General features: G+C 35.7%; 1 protein-coding gene across 1 annotated transcript in view; it reads left to right on the top strand.

Annotated features, from left to right (window-relative positions):
* The window catches only part of LOC107596990 (cortactin-binding protein 2-like), a 47,869-nt gene that overhangs the window by 34,202 nt on the left and 1,606 nt on the right, over window positions 1-12,061 (top strand). The window contains exons 5-16 of the mRNA XM_016287875.1: window positions 377-583; window positions 881-980; window positions 1,589-1,739; window positions 2,273-2,500; window positions 2,599-2,716; window positions 2,819-3,076; window positions 5,051-5,171; window positions 9,931-10,136; window positions 10,324-10,506; window positions 10,626-10,677; window positions 10,761-10,872; window positions 11,311-11,457. Coding sequence (XP_016143361.1) covers window positions 377-583; window positions 881-980; window positions 1,589-1,739; window positions 2,273-2,500; window positions 2,599-2,716; window positions 2,819-3,076; window positions 5,051-5,171; window positions 9,931-10,136; window positions 10,324-10,506; window positions 10,626-10,677; window positions 10,761-10,872; window positions 11,311-11,457 — 1,883 coding nt within the window. The remainder of the gene's footprint in view (window positions 1-376; window positions 584-880; window positions 981-1,588; window positions 1,740-2,272; window positions 2,501-2,598; window positions 2,717-2,818; window positions 3,077-5,050; window positions 5,172-9,930; window positions 10,137-10,323; window positions 10,507-10,625; window positions 10,678-10,760; window positions 10,873-11,310; window positions 11,458-12,061) is intronic.

A 12,061-nucleotide genomic window follows, 5' to 3' on the forward strand; every position in this document is an offset into this window, starting at 1 on the left:
ATTTGAAAAAGGATCTGATTACTAGGAGAGAGGGTGTGAATTGTAGATACACTCTTTAGAATAATACATTTCCAATGTTGTGCCAAAATGTGTACATCACATGAACATTTACCCTTTGTTTTGACTGAATTTGGCTTACTTGCATTTCCTTTAGAACACAAATGTTTGTGTGTTCATCTCTCTGGAGAGGAATTTGGTTGCTGAACTACAAAATAGTTGTCTCGGTCAGCACTGCGCCAGTGGCAGTGGCCTTAAATTATTTCTGAATGACAAATGGAGTCGTTCTTCTGGGTAATGTTTTGGATCAGAGAACACATTTTGACACAATACAAGCACCCTGCCTCACTAGTTACTGCTGTTGCTTGAACCCTCCCAGGCTGGTGTCCCTCCATAGTCCCCTCGCTAACCTGCGGTGACCCCGTCCCCCTGGATGACGGGCAAACCCTTCTCCTCCAAGCTGCTTCCCAGGGAAATGTCACTTTATTGTCTATGCTGCTTAACCAAGATCCACTATTGGATATTCATCACCATCAACATGAGTTAACCTCTGCCTTGATCTCTGCTGCTCTTAATGGATACACAGGTACGTGCTGGGCAGATTAGTATTTCTATGCATGAAATCATTGAAATTTGCTAGCTTTGCATAAGTTTTGCATAAGACATTATCCAGTGATTGTTTTTCTATAGATTTAGAATTACTTGTGTATACATACACAGTGAATATACTGTATGTGTGTAACTTGTGTATACATACACAGTGAATATTGTGTATGTGTGTATATATATATATATATATATATATATATATATATATATATATATATATATATATATGTATATTTATAATATGTAAATAATGTTTTAATGTCTATTTTTTTAGACTGCTTAAATTTGCTGCTGGCTTCAGGGGCATCTGCTGATGCTGTTGATGAAACAGGATTTTCGCCGTTACATGCCGCTGCTGAAAATGGTCACCATGGGTGAGTCCTCTCTTCTCAATTCCCTCGCTTTTGTGCCATTTTAAGTCTTTTTTTTTGTTTTCAAGAACAGACAGTTTTGCGCCTCATTTTGCACTGTTATTAGCATCATATCAGGTGATCTGATCATAAGTTTTACAAAAAGTTGTCACTTTTTTTCCAAGTATACTTGCAAATTTTAATCTCTCATACATTTTTATGGGATTTTTGGTCTCACTTGATATTAGGTGGCCTTAACTACTATGTAACTACTTAACTACTATTTTACATTGAAATTAATATTTGATGCAATGCACATATTGTGTACATACATGTTTTTAGATTGTACTTGTATTTAAAAAAACCTGCATGTAATTACATCTGACTGACAGGTGAGTAGGTGGTATGCATCAAGAAGGATTAGCATTTAAAATAAAATGTGATGTACTCATATGCGCTTGTGACTACCTCAGTATGTGGATTGAGTATCCAAATTACAAAATGTTTTGGATCTCTTTTGGACATGTATTTAGCCCTGCCCAGTTGTGATTAAATCGTGTTATCAGGGTTTGCGCAATTTCATGTCTCTGATGTGTTTCTCTATGCAATAATATCTGCTCTGTCATTGGTAGGTGTGTGAGAGCTCTTGTGAAATGCGGAGCTGATTTGGAGAGAGAATGTTCGCAGGGAATGACCCCTCTGTACCTGGCCTGTGAACAGGGACATGTGGAGTGTGTGAAAGTTTTGCTAGACGCAGGAGCGGACTGTTCACATGTCACGACTGTGAGTTTTCAGATCCGCACTGACACCAGTGTCACACAAATGTCAATTACATTCTGCGTTTCTGAACACTTTAGGAAACACTGCCCCTCTTTTCATCTCCATGGTTACCTTAACAGTTGAGCGTGGGTATTTCGCTGTCTGTGTGTTGCTCAGAATGTAATCACGGTGCCTGTTTTAGAAACACTTAATTATGCCCTAGATGTTTTCTCAGTTTTCTCTAATTTACTGGGCTTGACATAACCCAAATTATCCTGGGAAATTCTAAATGTCTATATTAAGGTGGTTTTTATTTGGTGGTTGGTTTATCTTTATGTGCAGTTTTTAATATTTTTGTGATCTGCTTTATTGTAAGTGTGTGTGTGTGTATTGGTAGATTAGTATGTTTTGGAATAAAAAAATATATATAAATAACAATATTGCAAATAAATACAAAAACATGCATTCTAATATGAATAATAATAATTACATAAATAATAAAATGTACATTTTTTCTACCTGTTTACCCCTTAAACTTAAGTGTTTTTTGTTCACAGGACAACTGCACGGCTCTGCACGCTGCAGTTAGTTCAGGTCATGTGGGCCCTCTGAAGCTCCTGCTACACCACCCATCTCCTGAACCAGACCTGGGTCTCCCTGCATCTCCTTCAGGCCCCAACCAGGAGCTCCAACACCCTGGCATAACCAGGGCCAGTCAAATTCTCAACCACAGTAACCAGGATGGCTGGACTGCTGCCCATTTTGCTGCATCCAGGGGCTACAAGGTGACATGTTTGATGATGAGTACACAGAAAACAAGAGTTAGAGGAGACTGATAAACACAGATGGTGCCTTGCATGCTTATGTATCTCCTGGTTTACAGAAATGCCTGGAGGTTTTGTGTAACCACAGTCAACAGGACATGGAGATGAGGGATAAATGCAATCGCACCATACATGATGTTGCCACAGATGACTGCAAAGACCTACTAGAGAACCTGGGTAAGTATAGTTTGAGCGATGGAGCTTTGTACAAATGTGATAGTTGACTTGATAATTGACCCCTGCCTTACCATTCAACTTTTGATTTCTACCCTATTTTAGATTGGTACATAGTGGTTGTACAGGTGCTCATGAGCTCACCGGAGCGTCTTTGCCCTGTGGATCTCCTAGAGGATGGCTGCGCTGTTGGCAAAGTTACAATTCAGCGCCATACTAGCTGGGAAGGACTAACAGGAAGCTTGAGTCATCTGCTGACCAGTCACCTCCAGCTAATTTGTGGGAGCTGGGAACTGGAGGAAGCTCTGGGCAGGGCAGACACTTTGGGGCTCTCTTCTAACAGCATGGCCTCTGTAGTTATAGGTAAACACATCTACTGTACATCTTACAATGTAGCTAGCTACTTGCCTAGAAATTTAGATTAATTTGCTTCCATTTAACTTGATTCTCTCCATAACTTTAGGTGTTATGTGTTGTGTTTAATTAATAATAATACAAATATCTCATGAAAATTCACCTCAAAACCAAAAGAAAATGTAAATTCAGAGGTTAATTAGATTTTTTGTTTGAAAGGAGTCTCTTATGCTGACTAAGGCTGCATTTATTTGATCAAGAATACAGAAACAAATTGTAATATAGTGAAATATTATTAAAATTAAAAATAAAAGTTTTCTATTGTAATATATTTTCAAATGTAATTTATTTCTTACCGAGCTGAATTTACAGCAGCCATTACTGCGTCATTACTAGTCTTCAGTTTCACATGAGCCTTCAGAAACCATTTGGTGCTCAAAACATTCTCTTATGAATGTAGAGGGCCGTTGTGCTAGTTATGTTTGTGATATTTTTTTTTTAGGATTCCTTGATGAATAGAATTTTCAAAAGAACAGAGTTTATTTAAAATAGATTATTTTAGATTTTATTGTAACAATCTAAAAGTATTTACTAGTATTTATTTTGATCAATTTAATGCATCCTTGCTGATTAAAAGTATTGATTTCTTTAAAAAAAAAACTCACTGATCCCGTCTTTTGAATGGTAGTGTATGTAATTTATGTATCCCCCTCTTACATTTAAAAAAAAAATCACATTTTTATTTCTGTAATGCAAAGAAATATATATTATTTGAAATATTTGTAAATCACTATTTTAAGTATATATCACTGTAGTAATTTTAGATTATTGTCTCCAAACAGAATAATTTTCATTCTGGTTTTTCATTTATTTATTTGTTGCATTTTTTTTTTTTTTTTTGCTTTATGGTAATTTGCAATTCAATGCAAAAAAAAGAAATCTTAATGGTCCTAAACAGCATTTTTTTTTTTTGACATGAAATATGACCTAGACATTTCTTCACCCTTTCACTCACATATTTGGATGTACAGTGCAGAAGCAGCCATGATCATTTCATGATTTCTTTGAAATGCAACCTGTAACGTAGAGACACGTTTGCAATGGCTATTCTTAGATGGCCCCAGCCTCCTGAACAGCTGCAGCGCTTCCTGAATTGCCCCTGGTCACTGTTCAAGTTTTAATTTCCCCACCTCAGCGATTTTATACTGCTGTTGTCATAGATGCAAGAAAAAAGAGATGACCAAAAAGCCCAGTATGTTATAAATATCAAATATAACTGTCACTAGTATGATTTGTGGTATAAAACTTCTGAATATAGAACGCAGCACACATCCACACAAACATGCTATTATCTACTTGTGTAGGCTCTTCAGTAGTTATGCTGACACTGGCTCTAGTGAGCGTGAAGTTAAAATGGCTCTTGTCTTGGCTGTCGTCCAACACCACAGTGGGCCAAGTAGGGAAGGACGTGGGATAGAGGCCTAACTGAGCTTGGCTCGACCCGAGGGTTGTCATGCAGGGCTGCTGAAAATAAACTAGCCTTCGCCAAGTTCTCACCTATCTCTTTCACACCCCTCTGGCCTTCTCCCTCTCTTTTTTGCACTTTCTCTCACCACTTCTTTTTTTTTTTTGTTTACACTCAACTCCTCCCTTAAGACAAGATGTTTCCAAACGCCAAGAGCAGATGTCAAAATGAAGCGATTTGGCCTACAGAGAGCAACGTGATGACTATCTACTATTCCTTACACAAAACATGAGGAGACTGACAGACAGAAAAGAGCGAGAGACGAGGATTTGGAGGATAAAAGCTGATTTATCATGGCTCTCAAGTTTGACACAGTACTACTGTAGATGAAAACTGCTCCCATGCCAGTTAGGATTACACATCCGTGTCTTTCACCATAGTCGGACACATAAATCTAGCCGATGTACCTCTCTTGAATCCTCTAGTTAAACTGTTACCTTTATGCGTGTGTATTTCAGGTGATGCTGTATGGTTGCCAGGGCAGGAGCTGCCTCAGTCTCCTTGGGACCTCGTTCGGAAGCGTCTGAGTCGACGCATTACCATACATCTTAAAGGTGGGCGTTGTAGCCATTTCATTCAGTCTCTTCAAACTAAGGCCAGTTTCACACTACTTTCACTACTTTCAAATTTAATAATAATAATAATAATTTAAAATGTAATAATATTTCAAAATTGCATAGCTTTTACTATATTTTTAAATGCTTTGAATTTTTGTAAAAATATGAAATAAATGCAGCCTTGGTGAGAATAAGATACATATTAAGATAACATAAAAAAATCGGTAACACTTTATTTTAAGGTGACATTGTTACACATTTTACATGTACTTACTATTATAATAACAATGAATTATTCATAATTACATGCAAGTGACCCTAAACCGAACCCTAATCCTAACCATATAGTAAGTACATGTAGTAAGTACATGTAGTTAATTAACATTACTCAGTACTTAAATGTATAATTACACTGTAATAAGGACATCTTAAAATAAAGTGTAACCAAAAAATCATACAAAGCGCTATTCCTATAAACCTTATTCTTTCTCTATTCTTTTTATGTACTTGTAATCTTTTTAATTATAAAAAATAATAACTTGACCCACTAACACTAGCTCTATCTATTCTATCTCTTTTCTATTTTCATTCATTGATACATTTATGAAATGTATTCAAATACATACAGTACTATTCAGTTTAGGATCAGTTTTTTTAAGGAATTAATATTTTTATTCAGCTAGAATGCATTTAATTGATGAAAGGGGACAGTTACACATTTATGGTTACAAAAAACATTTAAATAAATGTCATAATTTATTTATATTTAAATAAATGCTGAAAAAAAGCATCTTGGTTTCCAAAAGAAAAAAAAGCAGAAGAGCTCATTTCAATATTGATGATAAAAAAAATTTTAACTCTTGAGCAAAAGTTCTCTATTCTTTTTTTATTCTGTCTACTTGTTTTCTTTTTAATTATTACAAAAAAAAGTATAATAACTTGACCCTCTGACAATAGCTCCATCTAATCTATCTCTTTTCTATCTACCTTTTATTCTGTGTATTTAATATTTAATACTGTGTTAGACTAACCGGGACTTGTCACAACACTTAAATATTTTTGTTGTTTTTATTTCTTCTATTACCCTCTTTTGTCGCTCTGGATAAAAGCATCTTATAAATGATTAAATGGTAATGTAACCTGATTTGCTGATTTGGTGTTTAAGAAATGAGTATCAATGTTGAAAACAGTTGTGCTGCTTAATAGTACTGTGGAAACTGTTATATATTTATTCAATATTCTTTAATGAATAAAAAGAACAGCGTTTATTTGAAATGTTTTTTGAAACGGTCACTTTTGAATAATTGAATGGATCTTTGCTGAATAAAAGTTTTATCTCTTATGAAAAAACAAAATCTTGCCCAAACATTTGAATGATTCAACTTGTATATTACAACCTGAAGTGTTCAAAACATTACATTTAAATTAGATTAATAAATGGAGTAACAGTATTGGTTATAGTTCCTAATATGTAATGCATTAACTAATATTAACATATTGAACCTTATTGTAAAGTATTGCCAGATATTTTGTAAAATGTATCGCATTGATCTTCATTTGTGTTCCGAAGATGAATGGAGGTCTTACGGGTTTGGATTTGGAACGACATGAGGGTGAGTAATTAATGACAGAATTTTCATTTTTGGGTGAACTAACCATTTAATATTTGTATTCAGCAAGAATGCATTTAATTGATGAAAGGTGACAGTAAGACATTTGTAGTGTTACAAAAAACATTTAAATAAATGTATGAATTTATTTATATTTAAATAAATGCTTCACGAAAGCAGTGCAACTACTTTCAATGTGGATACTAATTAAAAAACAAAAATATGCAAATCAATATTATCGATATTTGAGTGATTTCTGGAGGATCATGTGACACTGAAGACTGGAGTAATGGCTGCTGAAAATCCAGTTTTGCCATTACAAGAATAAATAAAATTTTTAAATATTTTAAACCGTTATTTTAAATTGTAATAATATTTCACAATATTACTGTTTTTATTGTGTTTTCTATCAAATAAAAACGGCCTTGGTGAGCATAAGAGACTTCTTTTTAATACAATAAAAAAAATCTTACTAGCCCCAAACTTTTGAACGGTAGTGTATAAAAAAAATCTACAATCTTATTTCTATGATGTAAGATATTTGAGAGTGAAACTGGTTATTCAGAGTATACCATGTGACTGCTGAATCATTCAAATAAACATTGAGACTGCACAACAAAATCGATTACATTTTTTTCTTTTTGATAACTAATTGTTAAAGAATACGTTTTAAATGCTGTTATTTTTGTTTTAATTACAAACAATGGAGACTGGAACTTTTAAAGGGATAGTTCACCCAAAATTAAAAAACATTCTGTCAGTAATTACTCATCCTCATGTCATTCCAAACCCTTAAGACCTTCGTTCATCTTCAGAACACAAATGAAAATATTTTTGTTGAAATCAGAGCTTTTTGACTCTACATAGACAGCAACGCAACTACCATGTTCAAGACCCAGAAAGGTAGCAAGGACATCGTTAAAATAGTCCATGTGACATCAGTGGTTCAACCGTAATTTTATGAAGCTACAAGAATACTTTTTGTGTGCAAAGAAAACAAAAAAGAACAACTTATTCAACAATTTCTTCTCTTCCGAGGGTCAGAAAGCTGATAACTTAATCATTAATTGAAAAATTCATTTACAAATCGGCTACTTGTTATATCTTTCACAAACTGTCATAAAGCCTAAAGTAGATGTCAGGATTAAAGGACCACTTTAATGATGATTCTGTGGTGCTTTGCATCTATTTGATCAGTACATTGTTCCAAATACCTCCTTTGGTGACCATTGAAACAAAATATTGATTTGCATCCCTTCAATTGAGTTTCTCTGTGGCTGCACAGACTCAGGGCCAGTGCTGGACCTCTGATGATCCTGTACGCAAATCGCTTTCTTGGGTGTGCTCGGTGTGGCACCAGCTCAACGCCTGCCTGTCACGTCTGGGGACCTCGGAGGCCTTGTTGGGACCCTAGAGAGTGTGAGAGTGAGAGTGAGAGTGTGAGTGTGAGAGTGTGAGTGTGAGAGTGTGTGCGCAGAGCAGGGGACTCGAGGAACAGTATTAAGAACCGCTGCTTCAGAACATTGATTTTGAAACTTGTGAATCCATTAGAATCGTTAGAAGACAGATTCGCGATTAATATATGAATAGATTTTTACATACACCTCTAGTTTTCTTCCTCTTCTCTAAAGCAGTGCAGCTTGGCCTCTCACCCTTTGCTGCCTTTTCCTGAGGGCGGGGTTTATCAGGGTTTGGGATGTCACGAACCCGGGAAGTAACTTGTTATAGTTTTTGTAGGCATTAAACTGCCAGAATTAAAAAAAGATGATATCTCCGTTTGCATTGAACTTTCAGCTTTGAAACTTTGCAGATATTGTTTATGCTCAAACAGCAACATTACACACTAACTAACGTTAAAAAAGTGAAATCGCAATCACCTCTTTAATAAAGTAGGACGTTGCAGTTTAGGGTCAGCGATATCTTTATCTAATCTTAATTGTAAAAGATTTGCAATAATTTTGGTTTATTTTTTTGTAATATCAGGTTTTTTTTATTTTTTTAAAGCAATATCTGGCAACACTGCATCGATGATTCGGCTGTGCAGGTCCAGCTGGCCTAGAACATGGGCTGGTATACGTTATGCAAATCTTGGGGGCATAAACATTAATGAACCCGACTGTAACGTCACAGTCGGTGTTATGTTGGGATTCACCTCTTTTTCAGTGGTCTTTTGCATGCACGAGAGTTACATAAGAAGCAGGAAACAATGGTGTTTGAGGCTCACGGTATGTCATTTCCATGTACAGAACTCTTGTTATTCAACTATGCCAAGGTAAATACAGTTTTCCATTCTATGGCACCTTTAACATTTTTGATACCATGGGGAAAAATTGCCTCAACATTTAAGCAAAATAAAATTTTAACAGTATCTAAGTTATATTTTTGACCATAACCAAATATTTTCTTATCAACTGAAACTGTTGTCTGAGATTCCTCAAGGCCCAATAGGGGAAAGTACTACTACTAACTAAAATAATATTATTATTTATATTAGACATAAATATATTACTATTGTAATATAACTTAGTTGTATTTTATAACAAATAGTAAGTAGTTATTTTACTTTACAGTAATAAAACTACATGACATAATTATGTCTTAATAGCTACACTTACTTAGAGTTAAATCCTCAAGCTATTATTTTGGCGGAAATGGGTTTACAAATACTTTTCATTACGAATCTAGTGAAATGCTGTAATCATCTTTCCACACTGCTGGAGATTATGCTAATGTGAAAATAAAGCATAACTGGCACATGTTGTGATCCAAAATACATTTTAACCTCACAGCACATGCAGAGATGGAGTTTGCTGCATTTACTGTGAATCCAGAAACTCTGATATGCTAAAAACACAGTATCATGTGCTGCATACTTGTAAATGATTATAGTGAAAGCTCTAAAACACACAGTGCAAACGACTATATACCTATTTAATTAAAATACAGTGTGGTGTGTGTCAACTCACTGTTGGAGAGAAGAGAGAATGCAGCTGATACTGAAACTGTATTGAAAAATCTATCATTTTGACACTACATGAATCTGAAGGAAATTTTAAACTGTATTAAACTGAATTCAACTTTATTTTTTATTAAATTATATTGATATTTGTATTATTTCCTATGAGAGGCAGTATTATTTGTTAATATTGGTCCATGTGTCTTTGTGTTTAGGTGGTTGGTGAGGCTTTGGAATGCAGTGATAGTTCCACGGGTCGAGGATGCTGTTATATCTAGAGTAACAGCCAAACGCTCTCCCTCCCAAAGACGGTCTCCCAACAACAAAGGTCTGAGCCCAGGTCAGAGGGCGGTAGTCAAAGCAGCTCTCAATATCCTGCTGAATAAGGCTGTGCTGCAGGGCTGCCCGCTGCCCAGAACAGGTAGAGCACCATCAGAAATGTTGAGGAACACACGTTGCCACTAATTTAACTGCGCTAACTTAGCTAATTTTACAAAAAACAGCTGGGCTACTTTTTCCAACAACATTCAAACTAGCCGTCAGCCATTAAATCTTTCAGTGTAGTTATTACTGGCGCTTGCTGACTCTTTTTCTCTTTGTGTGGTTAGAGATTGACAGGTTCTTACCAGAGTTCCAGGGAGGATGTTTCCCTCTTTCCACCATTGGCTCTGCCTACAGGAAAGGTGGCAGAAAAGGACGCGATAATGGCGCTTGGAGACGAGCCAATACCAGTCCAAGGAAGAAAGGAAGCCCCGCCTCTGGGAGGAGCTCTAGCTGCTCTTTAAGAGAAGGTGAGGTGTAACTGATGGCTTTGATTTTGTAGTATGCTTATGCAGCTCTGCTACAGCAACAAGCTACTGTTGATAAAAATTCTCAGAATAATCTGTGTTCTTGTATTCTTATTATATAGGATCTCTGGCCAATTCAAGCGCTCACTCAATGATAAATGTCAATCATGCAAGGTGTGTTTTTTTATGTGGGCATATGTTTGTACTACCAGCAGATGGCAGTGTTAGTCAATGATTATGTGTGTACGTTCCTGCAGACTCAGTGAAGGAGTTGCTGTGGGTCTGTCACTCTGCTCTGATGATGAGACGGATCTCATCAGAGAACTCCAGACCATGTGCTCTAGCAAATCTGAGCCAGACATAAGCAAGGTAGTAGACATTAAAGCTCACATATACCACTGTTCAAAAGCTTGGGGTTGGTAAAATTGTTTTTAAGAACTCTCTTACTGTATGCTCACAACAGTGGCATTTATTTAATCAAAAATACAGTATTTTAATATATTTTGAAATGTAGTTTATTGAATGAATTTTTAGACGTCATTACTCCAGTCTTCAGTTTCACGTGAAATTGCTGCTCAAGAAACATTTTTTGCAAATACTGTACATGCAAGACTCACATTTCTTCAAAAAATGTCAAAATATAGTTTGTTATGATCGGTATTGGTTCATTAAAAAAAAAAACAGCTTGTTCTTCTCTTAGATACTTTCTGTTCAGGCTACACAAACAGTCTGGCACAGTTTAGCACATGGCCTTGCAGTTTTTAGGAATTGATGAGCTGTGTTCATTTCCTCTTTTACCTGGTACAGATTGCTCTTTTTAAAGAGGACTTCATCATGCTTCCAGACTCGATTCCGCCCACTCCTCAGAGGAGTGATGCCGAGGTCACGCAGCCCCAAACATGCCCTGTAACAACAGAGTGCGCTGTGGATATGCCCCATCCTCCACCACAGAAGGCAAGTCTTTGATAAAACACCATGGCTCTGTTCCAAAGCCTACTGAGCCACCTACATAGATAGCTGCCTTCTAAGGCAACATCCTAACTGTCATGGAGCCTCATCAATAAACGATTTGGAATGTTTTACATATAGTGAACAAATAGAGCATAGTCAGGTTCTGGAAGTAAACATCCTGTTCATTTTCTTCATAGGGAAGAACTTATAAGCTATGAAAGACAGACCTACTGTGAACTACAAGGTTGTTAGTAAATGCTATATGCTTTTGTTGAAGCCATCAACCCACATTATTTTAACTTTTTTTTTTTTTTTTTGGATAATTTTGTTTTTATTTTTAACATTTAACAGCAGAATTTCTGGTGAAAAAGGTGTATTACCCATAATTCTGCAAAGAAATCTCCAACAATCAGAGAATCGAAACAAGCAAATTATGCCAAAAGCACTGTTTACTCTATACTAATATATATATATATATATATATATATTTATTGTTAAGTACACAGTCTTGCAGCTTTGTTGTCTTTTTGTCCAATTTTCAAACACTTTTTTGTTTCAAATCAGAGTTGTTAATGGTTCGTTTGATTTATGCCTTATATCTCTTTAA

The sequence above is a fragment of the Sinocyclocheilus grahami genome, unplaced genomic scaffold (genome assembly GCF_001515645.1).
Source record: "Sinocyclocheilus grahami isolate Dianchi unplaced genomic scaffold, SAMN03320097.WGS_v1.1 scaffold225.1, whole genome shotgun sequence".
Classification (NCBI taxonomy): Eukaryota; Metazoa; Chordata; class Actinopteri; order Cypriniformes; family Cyprinidae; genus Sinocyclocheilus; species Sinocyclocheilus grahami.